The sequence below is a fragment of the Labrus mixtus genome, chromosome 7 (assembly GCF_963584025.1).
Source record: "Labrus mixtus chromosome 7, fLabMix1.1, whole genome shotgun sequence".
Classification (NCBI taxonomy): domain Eukaryota; kingdom Metazoa; phylum Chordata; class Actinopteri; order Labriformes; family Labridae; genus Labrus; species Labrus mixtus.
Window position 1 is genome coordinate 5,711,126 of NC_083618.1, and position 20,615 is coordinate 5,731,740.

Consider the following 20,615-nt stretch of genomic DNA (forward strand, 5'->3'; position numbering starts at 1 on the left):
CGAAGGCACGGAGGAGAAATAGAAATAAGCCTATTGGGGAGCGAACCCCTGCCAGCTCGAAGAAAAGCTCTTTCTCTCTCTTTTTCTCCCGGTCTTTCTCTTTGAGCAGTGCCCACACTGGGAACCATCTTGGCTGGAAGTCATCTTTTCATCCTGCAGGTTGATGATTGCTCCACAGTGCCAGAGCATGCATGTCCGCTGTAATTTCTGAACTTGCTAATTCTTGACAGTGAACTATCTGGATTGATGAAAACATCTATGAGTAATCAGGAAAAACAGATAAAAAATGATTCACTGTATCTCCTTCTAGAACCATTAGCAGTAACAAGAGCCCAGTCTGGCCATAAAGCTTGGGGGAAACAATGAAATCATAAGATGAAAGCCAGATTGAACTGGAGGGAAAGTTGCCTGAACTTCCAAAAGCAAAAGAAAATCCTTCCATGTTCAAGATCAAGTGTTGTGCAAGGACGAGGGACCCTGTAAGTCATTGCAAACTCCTTACCAAGTGAAGTGTGGCCGTCCTGAGGGGACGTATATCACAAACTCTTTAGCCTTAACTTGGACTATTTGAACTTGTCTGGCAAGGAACGGCAAGTTGGGATTTGGGGGGAAAGCTTCTTGATGCAAAGGCAGGAGAAAGCTTTCATGTTTTTGCGACTGTTTTTGAAGAGCAGCACAGAGGGATGGAAAGGAGGGGTTGATAGCAAAGTAGAGGCAGAGGGAGTTCAAAAAAAAAAAAAAACCAGGGGAGACACTCACAGCTTGTTTAGGCTGTCCAAACCAGAGAAGGCCCCGTTGGTGTCCTCTATTGTCCCCGAGATGTCGTTATGGTCCAGCTCCCTGTGGAGAGAGAGAGAAAAGAGAAGGATAAGAGAGATGGAAGGAGGAGGGAAGAAGGAGAACAGGGAAAGCATTTGCCAGCGCTGTAGCGTTTCACAGCCCTGGCAGAGGATGGTCTGGAAGTCATGGGTTACCCTCTTCACCCAAACTCCCCCCTCCCCCCCTCCCACCATCATCCTCCCTCCTCTGCACCTGGCCTTTAGAGCCCCTCTGTCGCTCTGCTCTGCCAACCAAGCGCATTCTTTCCTTAGAGGCATGGAGGAGGAGTGTGCATGTGAGTATGAGTGCATGTGCATTGGTCTGCTGAGGCAAACAGAGAGCAGGGAAAACACATGTATAATTCATGACAGTGTGGGGGGCCAGGCGAGAACATAATGGTTGGTCTGAGTGTGACAGGTATGGCACAGCAAAAAACCATAGCCTGTGGTCTTAATGAGGTTAGATGGGGGGTTACGACATGGCTTGGCAAAGACAAAATGGATCAAATGAAAAGAGTTTGAGTTAAGGGAAAAGGGGCTTTTCAGAGCTTATGGGGTTTTCCAAACACTTGTTGAATGAACTTTATTCCTCTTTGCAAAGTCTAAAGAATCACCTCTGTAGGTGAAGTCATGGCTAAATGGCCACCAATCCACCCCTCTGCTTGGTCATCGAAAAGAAAAACAACTGAGCCAGAGGACTCCTCTGAACCATTAAAAGACTTTCTTTCAAACTTGAGAAAGACCTTTGAGGTTGATGGCCAGACACACCCTCCAACATCACCACAAAAGCCCCCTCCTCCCCTCCTCTTCCCGTTGCTTTCCAAGCATCTCTTATCCCCCTCTGCTTCTTTTCAGACCCCATTGGCCGCTGTCTTAGTTAGACCGGACAAGGGCTGCCAATTTCCTACTCTTTCTGGCTGGCTGGATGTGAATGGCAGTTGCCTTGTTAAAGCATGGCCAGTGTCGGGGGCTGTAGAGAGAGAACGGTCACAGAGAAGAGGGGGGGGGGGGGAGCCCGATGAGCCAACGACCCCCGTTGCCGAATTAGAGGGCAGGCTGGCTTGTTTGGAGCTTTCACACCCCGATGCAGGCTCCAGCCCCATGCCAGCACGACCAGCAGCGCAGGCCCAATTAAAACTCCCCCGGCTCCTTTTCAGGGCTCAGCCTATGCCTGTCCTCCCCTCCACTGATTAGATTAGGCCTGCCTCAAAGATACAGTGCGCGCAGGAGTGATACAAGAGAAGGAGTGAAAAAGACAAAGATACTGTGTGTGTATTGAGGGACAAGACAAAGATAGAGCATATCAACCGGGAAGGAATCAGCATTAACTGTGTGTTTAAAGACTATTGATGATTTAAACAAGGGAACAGTTATAGACAGATATGGAAATCATACAGCAGTCAGAAGCAAACCTCCCTATCCCACACATTTTCCTCTGCAGCTAGTTATCTAGCACCCAGTTAGCCAGCAGAGACAGGCATTTTGTGTCTTCACTTGTCAACCAGCTGTGAGAGAGCGCTTGTCCAGAGAGCTTTGGCACAGCACTCCTCTCTGGCTCTCACAGCCTGAGGGGACATAGCCAAGAGGACCTTGGTAGGAACCAAGACCCCCAAGTCTTACTCCTGGATTTATTCCTTGGCTTTCTCCTTTTCATTCCCTTCTTTTTCTTTATTTCTTAAAGCCTGTTCGAGGCCATCTGAGAAAGGTGGATCAGTGAGAAAAGGGACCTCTGTCTTTTATTTCAAAGGCTGGAAAGGTTCTAAAGTGACACAGAAAGCTCTCACATCCAAGGGTGTTTGGAGCCAGTTTTAAGACAAAAAAAAAAAAGAAGCAGACAAAGAAGCAAAGTGAGAAAAGTTGCCACAGAAACCACGACAATCGTGTTGCACAGACTCCTTATTCAAGTAAAAGAAACTCACAAACAGACATGACTGCAAATGAGATCCAGCCTGTCTTAAAAAAGTAAACAACTGCTGCATACTGAAGTCTAATGAAGGGACTAGTTGAGCCTAAATATCAAATATCACAGATGCAAAACCAATACTAAACATCTCAGTGTTCACTGCTCCCACAGGCACATCTTAGCCTTATCATCAGCAGGGGCAACACCATAATGACTTTTCTGTTGGGGGTCGTTTAGGGCTTGGTAATGGCTGTTTGGGGCGGGTTGTACTTACAGGATGCGTACAGCCTTGAGGCCTCTGAAGGCTCCCTCTGTGATGTGGCTGATGGAGTTGTGTCCCAGACGGAGAGCGTGGAGATCCCCCAGCACAGCCAGACTGCCTTCATCCAGACGAGTCAAGTTGTTGTACGACAGATTCCTGGAGAGAGAAACAGAGCATGAGACTTACAGAAAGGGAGACAGGGATGAAGAGAAAGAGAGGGGAGTGGGTGTTCTGTGTGAGGTCTGGAAGGAGATGACAGGTTGGCAAAATGCTGAGGCAGCTCGCGACATCATTATACTTAAATTTCATGGCTGAATCAGTGTCTATTTGCCACTCTGTGATGTGTTTTTCCATTGTGCCTTTTTATTCCCCATAAGATGTTAACAGAGAATGAGCTTAGCAGACCTTAGAGCTCCACTGAGGTCTTAACCATTTGACTGGGGGGAAAAATAGTTTCTTGGTTAAGAGCTTAACATGTCTACAACCTCCTTTTATAAGCTTACATGAGCATGTGGTAAACCCCAAGAGAATACGCTATCACTACTGCAGCCTTTATAGTGATACTTATTTTCAGATCTAGGCTTCAAATGTCATTTTTCTTCTGAGGCTGGAGGGAGTCTCCATGCGATGGTAACAGTGCATGCTTTTCCACTTAATTTATATGAATAATACGCGAAGATCAAGCCTAAAAGCTTCTTCTGTTAGGGACTTTCGGTTTGTCGTTTTCGGCACCACAAGCTGCTGAAAACAGTTTGTGAAAACAGTTCATTCTCTTTGCTGAACTTGTCCTGTACATGTGAGAAGTTTTTTTTCAGACATATAACTCACTAGCCCAATTCAGACTGCAGTTAGTTGCATTACATTCCCTGTGACGTGTCGCCTCCAATAAGAATATCGTGGAGGCGGGGTGAAATGTGACTTCACAGACTGGGACACCAAAACCGTCGCAGAATCAATATTAATGTACAAGGACGTGCTGACGGCTGAGCTTAGTTGCAGAAGCGCAGTATGAAAATGGCTGCTGTGACTCATTGCTGTAGGAAGACTGTGACACCTACTCTATGACAGCTGAATCATACATTTACATTTGTTTAGTTTCATACTTATATATATAATATATAAGTAATAACTCATGATATTTCTGATTCTACATTTTTAATAAATGTTATTATTGTGATTTTTGAACAGTGCTCAAAGGCAGTATTGTTCATTTTATTGCCCTCTCGGTGGCCCTGGCTGTCTGTCTCTGCTGCCAGGCCTCAGGTTTGCTTGACCAGTCATGTGTGTCGAGATTCTCCCTGATGACCAGCTCAGCCTGGTCCAGTGGGAATGCAATAACAGCCTCCTCATAAAGACAAGTCACTCTCTTCTATCAGTCACTGGGGTCATCATAACTCTAGATAATAAAAGAAATAATGTAAATACTGGCTAATGCAGCACTGGGGGGATTTTTTTCAGGGAGCAATCTGTCATTCTTAGACATGCACAGTGGAAACAGCACTGAGATACACAGAGCAAACTCAAATGAAAGCCATCTACCTTTTTATCCATTTTGACTGTTAACAGAAACAAACAAAGGCGCCACAGATACCCGGGGCTACCTCGCAGTTAGCAACGCCTCAGCTGAGCAAAGCACTTAACAGCAGCAATACCACAATCATGTCTACAGGAGAGGAAAGACTATCAGATAATAACTCCTCAATCGCTCGACAAAGGCAGTGAAGGCGATCCGTCAGAGTAATTACCACAACACAACATGTAGAGGATTACACGCTGCTTTGCCAAACCCTCACGCCTCACAACTGAGTACAAAAACTCTTGTCGAAGAGCTCGAGCGCCGTTGAGCTGGGCTCTAATTATGGGATAACAGGCTTAAACGGAGAATAGCGTAGCATAGTGAGTGTTTAAGCACAATGTCATTTAACCCCGAGGAAGGTGGATGGATGATATGGGTGGGGCTGGTGAAACGTCTCAGGTTTTAGAGCCACAGAAAAAGATGTTGAATAAAGGGATCCATCCAAACTATGTTAAACTTTTTATTTTAATTTTTAACTCCAGCTGTCTCCACCTGCAGATATCATTCCAGGTCTAAGATATTCAACCACCGTCTACCTAAAAGCTTTTTGCAAGAGCACCTCTGGCACTAGAGTTTGAGTGCTCGGGCTCATTTAAATGCTGATACTCACAGTTCCCTCAGTTTCTGGCAGAACTTCCATCCATCAGCATTGATGCGGGCTATAGAGTTGTTACTGAGGAATAACTGCTGAAGGGACGTCAGGCCATACAGGGAGCCACTGTTCACCTCTGCCAGGCTGTTGTAGTCCAGGTGACTGCAAGAGACAAAATGAGGAACATAAGCATTGCGAAAGAGCGGATGGTTACCATGGCAACAGGCTGTTTGGAGTGTGGCCATGATGATTTTTGAGCTCAGAAATGACTTCATTTGTAGCAGCTTTTCAAAAATCTTGATGCAATTTGTGACATTAATGTGATAGTAAGCTTATTACTGAAGTAATGTGCAGGTCAGCAGGAAAGGTGTGATTGCTGTTTAAGTGGACAAGCTCCAGGAAATCTACAGCGATCTTATTCTAATAAGATTAGCTGGTGGAGTGTTCCGGTAATAGAACGGCAACTGCTGCAGATAGGAATAGTTTCTGAGGTTGTGATCTCTCTGGACTATGTGCTGCCCTTAAATTCTGTGAATCAAATGTTTATTATTACAAGGTATATGATTCTGATGTGAGTGTTATGTTGGTAACACAATGTGACAATAATATATAAAAAATATTGCACAAAACAATATTTGCAAATTATAAGTATGTAGTAATATTTGCACGTTTTAAACTTGTTGCATTTTTTTTTTTACATACAGGACTTTCATCTTGGCCAGGTCCCAGAAGGCCCCGTCTGTCAGTTTGCTGATGCTGTTTCTTTGCAGCTTGAGGACCTCCAGGCTGGACAGACCCTGAAAGGTCAGACCCTCCACCTGACGGATACGGTTCCTGTTCAGCTCACTGCAGAGTGGACAGACAAAAAAGTACATGTAGCAACTGTTCATGGTAGAAAAGCAGTTTCAGTTTGCACTCGTCTGCCTCCGTTACTGAGAGACAAAGAAAAGAATCCTGTAGCCTGTAAGCTGCCACACGGATATTTTGCAGTTAACAGATTCTATGCTTAGCATGCATTTCTCAGAGCTGTCCTGGCATAAGAATAGTATTATCAAATTGATTCTTCAGTTTGCATGAGGACTGGGATATCTCACCATTCATATGTGTGTCTTGCTGTGTGTGTGTGTATGTGTGTGTGTGTGTGTGTGTGTGTGTGTGTGTGTCTTCCTGTGGGTGTGTGTAAAGGTTTTAAAAACCCTCAGGATGGCAAAGATCTAAACCCACATGAGTTCCTTTGTGTCTGATGTGCATCCTCACTGTCAACAGGGTTACTTGCTGAACAAAAAGGCACCTGGGGAAACTACCGGTGCCACAGTGTGTGACACTCCCATTATGCGAGTCCTTTTGCTCCCAGAATGGAGGCGTTGAGCAACAAATAGGTCGACCTCGCTGTAACACCAGAGGGAAGTTTGATGTTGACAATGAACAAAACCTCTTTTGGATTCTGAAAGGGGGCAGTGAATCACTAATAATGCGTCTTCAATGTTTACCCAGTCAGACTTCACCAGCCCTAGAGGTGTAGCTCGCACCAATAACGTTCCCAATGTATAACAGAGAGAGCTCAATCAACAGACACAACAAACTCCTCCACATTCTCCAAATTCTTTTTTACTCCGTGTTTTCTCCAAAGCTACGACCTAATGTCAAAAATAAACAGTTTTTGTTGCTATGACAGATCCAAACACACTCTTGTCATCACTCTAAATATGTTGTCTGACTGATGAAGTCCAGTGGTACTCACAGCTGGGTCAGTCTTGGGAGCTGGAAGGCTCTGACAGGTATCTGGCTGATGCGGTTTCGGCTCAGTCTCAGGACCTGTAGAGTTGATCCCAGATGGTCCAGAGCTCCAAGCTCCAGCACACTGATCTTGTTGTTGCTCAGGTACCTGAACACAAACACAACACATGTTGACGTCAGAAATGTGTCACACGTATTTACTAAAGTAAAATGCATTTATTCTGTAATGAATCTTTGTCCGTATGGTTTTATAATTAAGCTTTGGTTTTGGATAAAACGTCATGGGTTTTATGTTTTATTATGCTGCCCTGAAACATTTCTTCTTTATCTGTTTATTTGAACACCTCCATTTAAAAATTAAAAAAAGAAGCCTGTTGATTGTACTCACAGGTCTCGGATTTGGAGGGGAGAAGGAAAGCAGTGCCCGCGGAGCTCAGTGATGTCATTATTGCTCAGGTCCAGCGTTTCCACAGAGACCAGCTCTCTGGTCCGTCTGCCGTCTATACTGCGGATCTTATTATGATGTCTGGAAAATACAAAAACACATAAAAGGCATAAGGTGTGGTTAACAATCCGACTCAGAGTGTCCATATCACCATCTCGGAAAATATTACCCTGCTTAACGTCAGTGTCCTTTTCCCATCAACTGAGGAGGACACTCCAAATCCCAGAGCCTCTTTTAACCCATTCACAGGCACAAAGATGGAAGAGTACACAGAACAAAGTGGTCTTCATCTCCTCAACGTGTACTTTACAACTCTTAAAACAATCCCAAGGATACCTGTGCTTCTCCACAAAACTTTAGACGCAAAAGAAAGACCAACTGGAGCCATTGATAGGGAGATTTCAGAATTCTTTGTGTGATGTCATGAAGAGGTGTTTGTGCGGTACCCAAAGGTGTTCGTGTTCTGGGAGCTATCACAGTCCTAATCTATCAAGCATGAATAAGTGACAGCTACTGACAAGTCAAGAAAACGTAACCTGTTTTTATCTATACCAAACAAAACCGACTTCTACTTGTTAAAGTTGTTTTGTCATTCTTAGTAAGCCTGCAGCAGCCAGAAGCTCAACAGAAGACTGGACTGTTTTTTTGTTTTTCTTTTTGTCGACATCTGTGCTTGATTGTTTTCTGGGTAATCGGACCCTATTCCATACAGAGAAGAAGAAAAACAAAAGACACATCCATTTGGAGTAGAAGCGGACTGTCGAAACACTATTTGGCAGTCAAAACGACACAAACTCACACAAGTCTAAAACCACGTGTGAGTTCAGCACTTGGAAGGCCACGGGGCTTGCCAGAAATGTTTTACAGCTTTACTCTAACTTTAAAAACACACACACATAGACTAATGTATACTTTAGGTATAGATCATGCAAAGCAGACAGAGCGGTTGTGTGTGTATGTGTGAAGTGTCCGTGTGCAAGGAGTCTGATGGCCAGTGTTATCCGAGCATACATGAAAGCCTTTGCTGGGTGACACTTTTGACACATGCCTTGGTGCTAACTAGGGACGGGAATTTCATTTAGTGTCACTTTCATTTGACTTGTCCAAAAATAAAAAAGAAGAAAAAAAAACTTAAAAGGTAATGAACGGAAAGTGAAGAGACACGAAAGAGATCCATTACATAAACTTTATTTGTTCTGTGATAAATGTTAACAGCTCCAAGAAAGCAGGAACACACAGACCACATTAAAGCTCAAACAGTTAGCTCACGATCAATTTACTTGACCCATTGAGCACTTGAATTTAAGTAAAATACAACTCGATAAAAGACTAATTTTCCCACTTAATAAAGCTAAGTGTCGTTACTGTGAGATAGCTTCTGAAGTCATGTGTGTGTGTGTGTGTGTGTATGAGTGTGTTTGAGTGTGTGTGTGTGTGTATTTGATGTAAAGTGCAAAAGAGAGTGAGAGAGCAGGTGTTCCTTCAGTCAAACTCATCAAAACAAGGTCAGTCCCTCCTTCCTTTCTAGCCTTCAGCCAGCACATGGACACACACACACCTACACACACACACCTACACACACACACACACACACACACACACACACACACACACACACACACACACACAGAATTTATTGGTGTCTAAGAAGAGGAGGGGGTCACACCACAGTGGCCCACCTGAATAAACAGTGGCAGAAATGGTTAAGGATGAGCCATGAAAGCATGCCTGGGCAAACACACACACACACAACACAAATAAAAATCCCACACATGGGACAGAGCAACAGACAGTGGCTAGGGTGAGCCTAGGGAGGGAAGGAATGGGGGAGGAGAAAGGGTTAGGGGGATGGAAGGGGTGAGGTGGGGTCAACAGCTGGTGACCTTAGCTGGGAAAAACAGATCAGTCTCAAAGTGGTGGGAGAGGTTGACCTCTCTCACTGGTTTCTCTCGCCCCGCTCTACTTCCACGACTCAAACCAAATTCCCTCTCCTCTCTCTCTCTCTCTCTCTCTCCCTCTCCCCCTGTCCCACAGTCAGAGCCAGCTGTGTGTGAGAGACAGATAAAGCTCCAGCGCTCGGGGTGTTTGAAGTCCACACATACAATAGTAGCGTTTATAAAAACTGATTATCATACGGCCAGAGAGGTTTCTGATAAAGAGCAGCTTGATCCACTCTTGTTCCCTTTGATGTCCGGCGGTCTTAGTCGGCTTGATTCCACTTAATTCCAAATCTCATTACTCTGCCCCATTGACCATCTGATTATGGAGAGCTTAGCTCGTTTTGACACTTCTTTTGATGTATGGAAAGTGCATCGACGTTTTCTCACTAGCATGCCCATTTTCCCGTTACCAGTGTCATCTTTGGGGGCGAATGTTTGGCCATGAGGCTTCCCGTTTGAAGCCGCTGCTCAGGACAAAAGGAGAATTATTTTAAAACCAGATCATCCAGCAGGCCATATGATTTCTAGCCCTGAGCTGTTCTAAAGGTCCCCTTTGATGTGACGTTGGGAAAGTTGTTGAAATGTTGTTACTTCGACAGCATGTTTTTTTTATAACTTTTGGCTATTTTCTGACTCTCCTACAGTTGCTTTATGGGAGTCAGCGGGATGCCATAAAGCTCTCATAGTTCCTCATTGGACAGTTGCAGCATGGCATATGGCATTTGTCCAATTTTTCAGGAGTTCCTATGTGATCGGCTGACTTTTATAACATTTATTTATCATCTACTCAAATGTTTTGACTAAAAAACATTTATAAAAGGCAGCAAACGTGCTGACTTCTACAACAGCAGTAGCCAAGATCTGAAAGTCATGTGAAGAAAAGCAAGAGGTGAAGGCTTCAGAAAATAAAGTCACCTCTGAACCAAGCAAGAAGGTATAAGGAAAGAAGAAATGAATAAAGGAAAAGTTCAGCCCCCTTTTAGTTGTTTTTTTAATTCGCAGTTTAGACACAAGATGACAATATCTCTTTAAAATATTATATATTATATTCCTAAACTGGAAAAAGTCAGCAGGTTCTTAGGGAGTGCACATTTTGAAAGGTTCTGCATCAGAAAGTTCTGAATAGCCATGTGTGTCAGGGTCTGGAAATATCATGGCAAAAGATAATCATCAGCTAATTACAGCTGCTGAGGTGAAGTGAAAAACTGTGCGCAGTAATTCATCTATTTCTATCATCAAAAGACGGTAAACACATCCTTTTAAATAATAATAATTAATTAACTGATAATTTAGAAAGCCTGAGACTCTGAAAACGTGTCAATCATTGTATCTATATTTAATATATGAACTTCTACAACCTCTTTGAAATATAACAAACACTCCAGGACATAGAGACAGGCAGATGGAAGCAACCACACATAATGTTCTCTAAACTTCTTACAGACTTTGCTATTAGATAGAAGTTAGCAGTCAGTCCATTTGCTTAGGTGTGTGTGTGTGTGTGTGTGTGTGTCTCACACACAGACTTGTCGTCAGACAGCATTCCAGACTTTCTCAACCAAATGCACAGGAGCACTGCCCTGCAGTATGTACTGGGCTCATTCACACAGACTCTCACACTCCTGAGAGAGCCTGCTGGTTGGCATGGAGACTCAATGCATTACTTTAGGGAATAATCCTGAACATGACCTCAGCTCTTGCTTCCCTTTTTTTGCCTTCATATGCCTCTCTGTTTCTCCTTATTACCTCCTCCACTATTTCTCCACAACCATTCCTCTTTCGACATGTGGGTGATGTCACCCTGATCTGATACTGCACTCCCTATTTTCTCATCCTTCCTCCCCTTCTCACTGTCACCCATTTTACTGTAAGCCATGTGACTGACAGCTGCAGCTGCAAGTGCTTCCACGGGCCTTTGCTTCAGCTGTGTGGCTTTGTAAAGATCTGACCCTCCCTTCAGCCTCCACTCCCGTCAGACCTACAGACCTTCCCCCTAGCAACAGGCTTCAAGTCAGGCCAAAAAAAGACACCGCAATCATTTGGAGGGGCTGCAACTCTGCATAGTTTGTGCAAGTTAAGGTGAACTTGCTCTGATCTGTTTTGGATATGAAGCTAAGTGAACTGGAGTTTGTGCTACACACTATTATTAAGAAATTTGAACAGTTTCCTAATCTTTCCTGATGTATACAGCTTACAGAAATGTCCTGACCGTATTAGTGCATCATGTCAATTTCTGAGAAGCAGGCAGATGACACATAGGAAGAGGCGTAGGTGTGACTCCCACGAAGCTCATCACAGAAAATCATATGACGATGACCAAATATTAAAGGAGCAGGCAGCTGCGTCCTTTACTTCCAGTCAGTCAGCTGGCAAGCTAGCAAGGTGCGAAAGAAGATACACTGAGTTAAGCTAATGCTTAGCAGTCGACTAGCTTAGAGGGGTTTAACTTTCTTGTTTCAGGTTGAGTGAGATGTGAGAATGTTCTCTGGTCACACGAGGGGAAAAAGCTATGGCACGCTGGAAAAACAACAGTCCACCCAACAGATGATACGGGTTGGAACGCTGTTATGATTGTTCTTCTCCATGTGTGTGTTTTTGTGCGTGTTTATAGAGCCACATTCATTCGAAACATACCAAGGAGCATTGCAATTTATCTGCGACTAGCTTTTATACAGTTCAGCCTCGTGATTGTTTTCTTAGACTAACTTATGTGTCACCTTCGACAGCCTTTCATTGTCATTTGTTTTGCATTCTTTGAGACATTCTTGAACATCGTAGTTATCAAGAAACCAATCAGATGTGAGATGAAATTGAAGATAAATGAAGGTGTTACATGACACATTTGAAATGGCTACTGCAGGAATGGTGAGAAACATTTCTTTGTAGCTTTACCTCAATTATTATGACTTTATTTCCTGTCCTCAAACTTACCCTCAAACTTACCATCAGACTTACAAATACAAAAATGTAGTCTGATTATCCTGATACTAACTTTTAACATGAAACATTTCCATGCTTTTTCTCATTCATCTCCCAAACTGCAACTTGAATTAAGTTAGAAAACTACAAATTTCTGCCCGGGTTCGAATCTAATCTGTGGCTCCTCTCCTGCATGTCATTCCCAACTCTCTCTCTCTCTCTCTCTCTCTCCTCAGTTTCTGACTGTATCCACTGTCCAATCTCTCTGAAATAAAGGCCTAAAAAGCCCCCTGCTAAAAACAACACATTTCTCACAGTGAATCTTAAAATGAGACTGTTAGCTCAAGCTAGTGACATACACAATCACAAACAAGCCCTTCCCAAATATGGCAGTAAAACTCCAGTGATATGCCAGTGCAAGCAGTCCCCACAGGCACAGTTGCACAACTAGGAGCAACCAAGATGGAACTACATCCAAGCTGAAAAACCCAAGCAGCCATTACCACTCACTGTAGACGCAAATACATGACAGGGTTTTAAGACTAGGTAGTTTCATGACGACCATATAGTTATCGCTCTGAGCTCAACTGCAGGAGCGAGTTTTGATTAAGCTTGTGAAAAAAATCTGAATGCAGTATTAATTTCAGATGCAAAGGTGCACGGATCCTCCACAGATGTCAACAGACTATTTTAAGAGCATTTCAAAGAGGCCACTGGCCTAAGAATACAGCACGAGGGGGCTTGGTCGTTTTGGTACCATGTTTAGCAGTGAATGAGGCAGTACTCACAGGTAGAGGGATACAATCTTGGAAGCTGCCTGTCCTAAATCTGGTATGGAGGTCAGCTCATTGTGGTCCAGCCGCCTGTAAATGGGAAAAAGAAAAGTAGTAAGTTAAAGATCAAAACTATTCCCTGAAGGGAAAAACCAAACCGTGCATACAAATTACAAAATGGGAGCATTTTTACAAGAGGAATACATTTTAAACTGAAAGAATCAAAGCAACAGATGATTTTTAACTGCTGTAATTATGGAAAATAAACAAAATAAATTCACTATATCTCAAATCTAGAGACACATTGAGCCTTCATCAAACTACATGGAGTGTGTGCGAACTTCTGGTTTGCTGGCTGAGTTACAAGAGTGTTGTCAGGTCTGTTTCACATTGCATAAGGCTTAAAAAAAACTGTATAAATCAAAAGATTTCAAACTCGACTTGTCACTTCAGCCGCAAAGCAAGTCGCAAGTCATCCTTTTTAAAGAACCAAAAATAACATGAGAGTAAAACAGATGTCAGGGAGCGTATGACTGGCCGTTCGACCTGCCAAAGATGTCACCAGTGTGTGTATCACCAGTTAGCTGGTGTATGTGTGTGTGTCTTGTGCACTGGTGCTGAGTGACACAGAGCCAAGCCCTCTCCTCACCATATAAAATATTTACAAGGCCAGCGTTGGTCACAGTATCGGGTTGTCGAGGGGCTGCTTAATTTAGAAAACCACCACTTTATTCTCAATTGGACTTAGGTCAAGGCAACATATACTAGGATGCTACTAGGAAGTAGAGTGGCGAGCATGGAAGTTAGACATAAGTCATTGATGGAAAAAAAAAGTGTTGAATTCAACTGACGGTCCTTGATTTGCATAAAGAAACTAAGCTACATTTATACACTGTAAGCCTCACACAATGGAGAAAAACAGATGAGTCATGCCAAACATACACAAGGGGAAATCAACAAGACGTTTTCAGAGGTTACGTTATGACGACTTACAGCTCTCTCAAGTTGGGAAGGTCGTCAAAAGCTTCAACATCGATGGAGGTCAGCTTGTTGTGTCCAAGATTTCTGAAAGGAGAAAATACGGTGTAAATAAATAAAAGCAGTTCAACTCCTTTCCTTTGCAGTTGCCACTTTTCAGATCTTTGAATGAGGATCAGGATCAATACCAACAATTATCTTTCCCATTTGACAAACAGCCTCCCCCGTCCACATTAAGTATGCCTCAAAACGCTGCAGTACATCCATCGAGGCGGCCTTCAAGGAGGGCCCGATCAATACTATCGATACAGAGTGCCTCTCTCCTGGCTCACTTTCCAAACATAACCCACAGGCTATTCATCCGTAGCAGTCAATTTGCACTTTAGGCTAACAGTGTATTTAATAGCTGCCACTTGACTTGTGTGGAGAGTTATTAGAGTGATTTGTCCAGTGATATAGCGTTACTGATTCAAAAGCAGGGGCTTTGAGCTTCACACTTCACATGAATATATTTTATGCATAAGCTAGTCTGTCACACACACACACATACACGCCTCCTGCCCGGCTGGCATGCAGCCGGCCTGTTGGCAGAGAGTAGACTGCAGTGAGAGTGGTGTTTGTGTTTGTGTGCTGGGGTTATGGCTAGGGACAAAGGGAGCCTACAGCCCTGAGCCGCCTGCCTCCCGCCCCTCCATCCCTCTGTCCAGACGTGAGAGACGGCCCAGGAATGTTTCACAGGCTTGCCGAGAGATGGCTGCTTGTTCCCAGAGACTGGGGACACTTTTACCTGATGCAACACATTCCTCATCCTATTGTCCCACCATGGCCTTAGAAGATTGCAAAGGGGGAGAAAGGGGAGTAAACTCTGTTGCAAAAGCTATAAGGTCTTAAATGTGTCTACATTTTAGAGACTGTAGAAATGGATATTACAGTAAAAGAGTGAGAAGGGGCTCAGTCCATAGAGCAGCAAAAAGTATGTTATTGCAGACACTCAGCGTTATAAACCCATTTATTCCTATCAATCTCAACCTCCGTCTCGCTTGAAAAATTTCCCTTTCTTGTCTCCTGTGCTTGATTGCAGATAATGACAGTCTCCCTCCCCAAAGCTTTCTCCCTGTGTGTATGACGAGATAATAGCAGCGCATGTGTCTGGCCTCCAGGCACAGATCTGACAAGGAGGTGTGCATAGTGTGTGTCTATGTTATGATCATTTCACTGGGGCACCTCCCATTGTGGCCTAGATCGCTTAAATTGTCGTCCGCTGCAACAGGAGGCAATTTCCTCGTTATGGTGAAGCTAAGTGAAAAATCACACGGCTTTCCTACGGGTTGCCTCTGCCTGAAGGTACACACACACACACACACACCTGGCACACACAAACACAGCTCAGACAAAATGAACTTGAGAGAGAACTCTCTTTGGCAGATTTGAATCAAACTACTGGAATAAACAGGCGAGGGACATTTACAAGTAGAGCTTGCTTTACGGGCAAACAAGACGTGTTGATAAACCAACATGGAGCTTTTTGTTGTTAAAGGTGAGGGGAATTGTATCTGTGCGAGGTATGTGCAAAGCAAGTTCAAAGGCAAATTCAAAAGCAGAGCCAAAATGGAAAAGTTTAAAATAAAGAGCAGAGAAAAACAGAACAAAGGCGTAACATCGAGAGTCAAACCTGCCATACTGCTGCTAAAGGCCCCAGCAACAACAAAACTGGTCCTTTTTCTGTGTGTATGCAAGCATGCATGTGCCTCTTTCTTAGTCACCTATGATGTTTACATAACTGAGGCCTTTTCTCCCTCCTCCTCATTCAGACAGATTTATTCCCCTGCCTATCAGATAAGATAAGTTTCACAGCATTTTAACACCTACTGTATAAAGTGATGCAGATAACACTGGATTCCCATCTATGCCCACTGTCTCCCTACCTCTCTCCTGTACAAGGAGGGGTTGTAAGAGGGTGGGGTGGAGGGGGGTGTTTACAGTGCTAAGCCAGGTTAATGCTTTCCAGAAAATGACCTTACAACTATTAAGCTGTTTCTGCAACAGTTTGCCACGTCTGGATCAGACGACTACAAGTCTTTAGAGCTTTGGTATTTAAGATTTGCAGACAAAAAAAAACTGCAGGAACATTCAACCAAACCGAGAAGAATGAGAAGCTTTCATGTATTCTGAAAATCTCTAAAGTTGCTGCAGGGCACAAACAACCAATTGCAAACAATTTCCCACAAGAACAGTGCATACAAATCAACCAGTCGTAGAAGGATGGATGATTTATCAGCCCGATGAAATCCGTTTTTCCAATTTAGTTTTCTAATTTCTGAGTTTTACGATGTCACCACATTTTGTGACCCGAGGCTACTCTCATGTCCTTGCAATGCTCCTCCTTGATTACAATGCTTCACCAGAAACTGACTTAGCTTCTTCAGTTTTTTCCCAGTGGAATAACTTATTCCACACATACACTCCCCTCTTAGGTACTTGGGGCAGCTTCTGCTGATGTGTTTGCAAGATTGAGTTATTGCTGAAGTGATGAGCTCTTGCTTGCACGCTGTCTCTCTCAGTTATTTTTGTAGATCGTAGGTGGCCATTGCACATTGCAGTCAATCGTATCGTGAAGTTGCTCTCCTGTTTAGGTGGAAGTCGTTCAGATTTTGTTGCTCTGATGCATCTCTTAATTTTTGTCGATGGCTTTGACGTGTTAGGTGGCCCCTTCTTCATGTCTGGCCGTTATGGGGGAGACTAGCCCCGCCCCCGGGTGAAAACAGGTCACACACAGAAAGGCTGGCAGAAGCTGCAGTGGCTAAACTACGGTAGAGACTCTCAACGTAGTTTTTATCTGTTCATTTGGCTCAGGTTCTATAACAAAGACTTGGATTGGTAAGTAGGTTTTTTGTTAATCACGTCCACATTTCAGCATATTCCCAGATATTCCACGTTTTACCATCAGTGTTTTCTGCGTCGTGGAAAAATCATAGGACCCAACATTTAGAAGGGAGCTGTCGCTGAGATTAACCATGACAAACCCTACAAAGCAGTTTGCCGTCATGCTTCAAACACAACATTTCATTGTACCGTACAACTAGTTTGATACAAATGGGCTGGACTGTTTGACATTAGTCAGCCGGATTACACTCAAACGCCTGTTCTGGCAGATCCTTCACCAGACAAAGTGTGTGCTAATTCAAGGCTGCACGTTGAGCCAAAAACAAATGTTCCCACTAAAAGTGTACCCTCCTGACTGGGGCACTGCTGCCAGGTGAGCATGTTGTTACATTCCTTTCAAATGTTACTTACCGGTAATTATTATTCATGGTCCGAAATGACGATTGAACAAAATATTAAAATTGATGACCGTGTTATTACTCTTACACTAACACACATCTGTTTTACGGTTTTCATTTTAGTAAGCATGTCAATAAAAAAACCCACTCCATCTATCTATTTCAAACTGTTAAAAACAAAGATTTTCCACTGATGTCAGCACAAAGTCTTTTCTGTCGTCAGAATGCAAAGACACAAAACAAAAGGGAAGCAGAAAAAACGGGCATGTCTGGCATACAGACGCAGTTACTCTCCCACCTTCCAACCCCCGCCCCACCAAGCACCTCCCTACATATTACAAACAATAACCACAAACAATAAGAAACTATGAAATACTCAGGGAGGGGGACTGGCTCTAGCATAAAAGTCACACACAGGGCTACACCACAGTAATGTGGACAAAAGACAAATGTTGATCTCAGAAAAACACACAAACAATCAGCCACCTGTTGCTCTGGATAGTGTCACTAAATCTGACACATTACAGTTGATAAACCAGCACAGAAGTAATGTTAAGACAGTCGGCACTTTCTGCCTTTCCTACTATATTTACAGTATGAATATGTCTCTCTATGGCTTTTTGTTAATGTAACTTATGACCTTAGTAACTCCTCTTTTCTCTTTCAAAATTCTTAGATCAAGTGATAATCAGCAAACTACTGTATCTAAAATGTGAGCAGTCTGAGCCTGCTGGAAAAAAAAGGCCTAAAAGGACAACGTGATAAACTCCTAATAAGCCTGTCTGACTAAGCAAACTGTCTCAGGGAGAAAAATGGGGCTCAGCGCCTGCACTAAAGCGTCATTGCTGGACCGAGAAGCTGATCCAACATATAAAACTCATTAAAAGGCTTTAAAAAATAGCTGTGTTATGGGTGCTGTGGGAGTAGAGGAAATCTGGGAGGACAGGAGTGATGTCATAGCATATGACACTATGCTTGTAAGTCAGCACACAGTCTGTGTGTGGGAGAGGGGAGATACGGAGAGGGAGAGGTGAAGAGCAGGGACTCTCACATATGGAGATTCATCATCATTATCTTTCCAGCTTTTTTTTTTAATCACACATAGACGCAGAGCGAACTTTGCTCGCTCAAAGTGTGAAGTGATGTCAGGGATGAACCTTCTGTAGTCAAGCTGCAAGACAAAGGCCCTTTAATGTGGTCGATTTCAGAGCATCATAAAAGCGGTCAAATAATAACCTGAGTGTCAGGGGCCAGGCACACACGCACGCACACACGCACACGCACGCACACACACACACACACAGTCTTCCTGTCATTAAGACCAAGTTTATAGCCAGGCAACTGCAGTGAGAGTGTACACAAAGCTAACACCAGCTCCAGGCCACCATTTTACACACAAGTCAAACAGAGGAAGGAAACGGGCAGAACAAAGCTTCTATCTTATCAGCTTTGACAAGGTTAAAAGCTTAAGCCGACCAACAATATCTGCAATAATAATGACAAATGAGATAAGCTGAAACCATAGTAAAACACAGTGAGTGTCAGATCTCAGGAGCTTGAGGAGATCTAAGGTGCGAGATCAGAGAAATGTAGTGCAGATGGGATCAGCATAATTCACCATTTGCATAACAGAATCCTCCCCCACACGCGCACACGCACACGCACACACACGCACACGCACACGCACACACACACACACACACACTTCTCAACAAAGGAGTCGCTCCCAGCCTTTGAAATCAGCCAGGCTAGGAGGGAGCGTGACTCAGTTTCTGAAGTTTTCCAAGGCAGGAAGAAGGGCCACATCTTGGGGCCATGTGCAGCGCCATTTTTTCACGCTGCTGGTTTGGGGGGGCTGAAGCCGGGAATGGAACGGGGCACTCCAAACAAACAGGGAGAAGGTTGGGAAAAGGCCCTGCACTCTAGCCTGAGGCAACGCATGAAACCGACGCCAGGCCTGAAGACGCCAGCCTGGACACTCCAGATGTAAAGCATAATTACACTGACGCTGTCTACACACATCCTACACACTGTATGTGAACATGCTGCTGCATTGAACACTGGATTCTTGCGTGATAACAATAAGTAATTTGATATAAATGGCACCAGATTACTTCATTATGAGTAAGAGGAAATGAGTCAATTAATTTGAAAGAATAACATAAGTACTGTATGTCTCTATACTGAGGCTCTAGTGCAGACATCTGACCTTATGCTCTCGACTTCAAAGTGGACTAAAAGACAGGATCGTTTGTCAATTCCTTTTCTACACTTTGTTTATTTTACTATCAGATCAAAACTCTACAACAGTTACTCTCCAGGCAATGGTGAAACAAGCATCTAAACATTAGACTGTGCTAATCTCAGTGCATGTGAAAGCATGGCTGTCTAGACAGTGCCTCTCCTTTCTCCAGTACCAGAAAGTACAGATGCTAATAGAGAGAGAGAGAAAAAAATATATATTTGGCCGAATTGAGCCCTCAGAGCTTCATTTTCTTCTCCAAAGACTGCATGGTTTCTTGGGAGAAGCTGCGTTCACTTGCACAGCACCTCCTCCTCCTCCTCCTCCTCTCAGTCCAAGTCACGCTTTTTTTTTTTTTAAACATCTTCTCCAGATTTCTAAACTCTCACCAGATGTAGAGAATTCACAGATGATTCATCGATCAAGTCCACTTTGTAGACGCCGACTTTGTTGGGAGAGGGAAAGGTGGAGAAAAAAAAAACTTGGCGCCCTAAAGTGTCTTCACAAAAGAGCCATCTATTCTGCTGACTGGATTCCTCTAGAATGACTTGCAGAGCAGCTGTTTGATTGTCATTAAAGCCAGAGCAAGGGGCCATGAGCTCATTCCATATCTTCATGTTAATGTCAGGCTTTATCTGCTGCTATTAGAGCAGGGGCTCAACCTTTGCTGTTCCTTCCTAAATTGTAATTAAGCTGTGATTTTTATTTTAGCATGAATCATCTTAATCTGATATTTAAAAAGAGCATCACTCCCTGAAAAAACGAGACCGCTGCTTTAAATTTCCATCCAGGAAGTGTCCTTTACTTTTACTATCCTTCTTTACACCAAGCAGCCTGATAAGAGGGGAAAAGTGAAGAGATGCTGATAAAAATCTGTGCCAGTGATGGTATCATCCCAAAGCCTTCTAAACACTTATAAAAATATCTGCGGGAGGACATTCAAGCTACACCGCTAGGGAAACGATAACAATAAACAAACATAGTGTAATTACCCACAATACCACAAGATTACAAGGCTGTGTAGCTAGAATTGCCCTAGTGACCACAAGAAGCTCAGCCCCGCTGAGTGCTACTGCTGCTGAAATGTTCACCTGTTTAAACAGGAGGAGAAGCCTTTTCACTGTTCAGACTTACAAACTAAACAGCAGA

General features: G+C 43.5%; 1 protein-coding gene across 1 annotated transcript in view; it reads right to left on the reverse strand.

Moving 5' to 3' along the window:
* lrig1 (leucine-rich repeats and immunoglobulin-like domains 1) overlaps positions 1 to 20,615 on the reverse strand; it is a 32,971-nt gene that overhangs the window by 6,911 nt on the left and 5,445 nt on the right. The window contains exons 2-9 of the mRNA XM_061042331.1: positions 13,959 to 14,030; positions 12,981 to 13,055; positions 7,277 to 7,414; positions 6,893 to 7,036; positions 5,854 to 5,997; positions 5,170 to 5,313; positions 2,996 to 3,139; positions 760 to 840 (exon numbers count right to left, since the gene is read on the reverse strand). Coding sequence (XP_060898314.1) covers positions 760 to 840; positions 2,996 to 3,139; positions 5,170 to 5,313; positions 5,854 to 5,997; positions 6,893 to 7,036; positions 7,277 to 7,414; positions 12,981 to 13,055; positions 13,959 to 14,030 — 942 coding nt within the window. The remainder of the gene's footprint in view (positions 1 to 759; positions 841 to 2,995; positions 3,140 to 5,169; positions 5,314 to 5,853; positions 5,998 to 6,892; positions 7,037 to 7,276; positions 7,415 to 12,980; positions 13,056 to 13,958; positions 14,031 to 20,615) is intronic.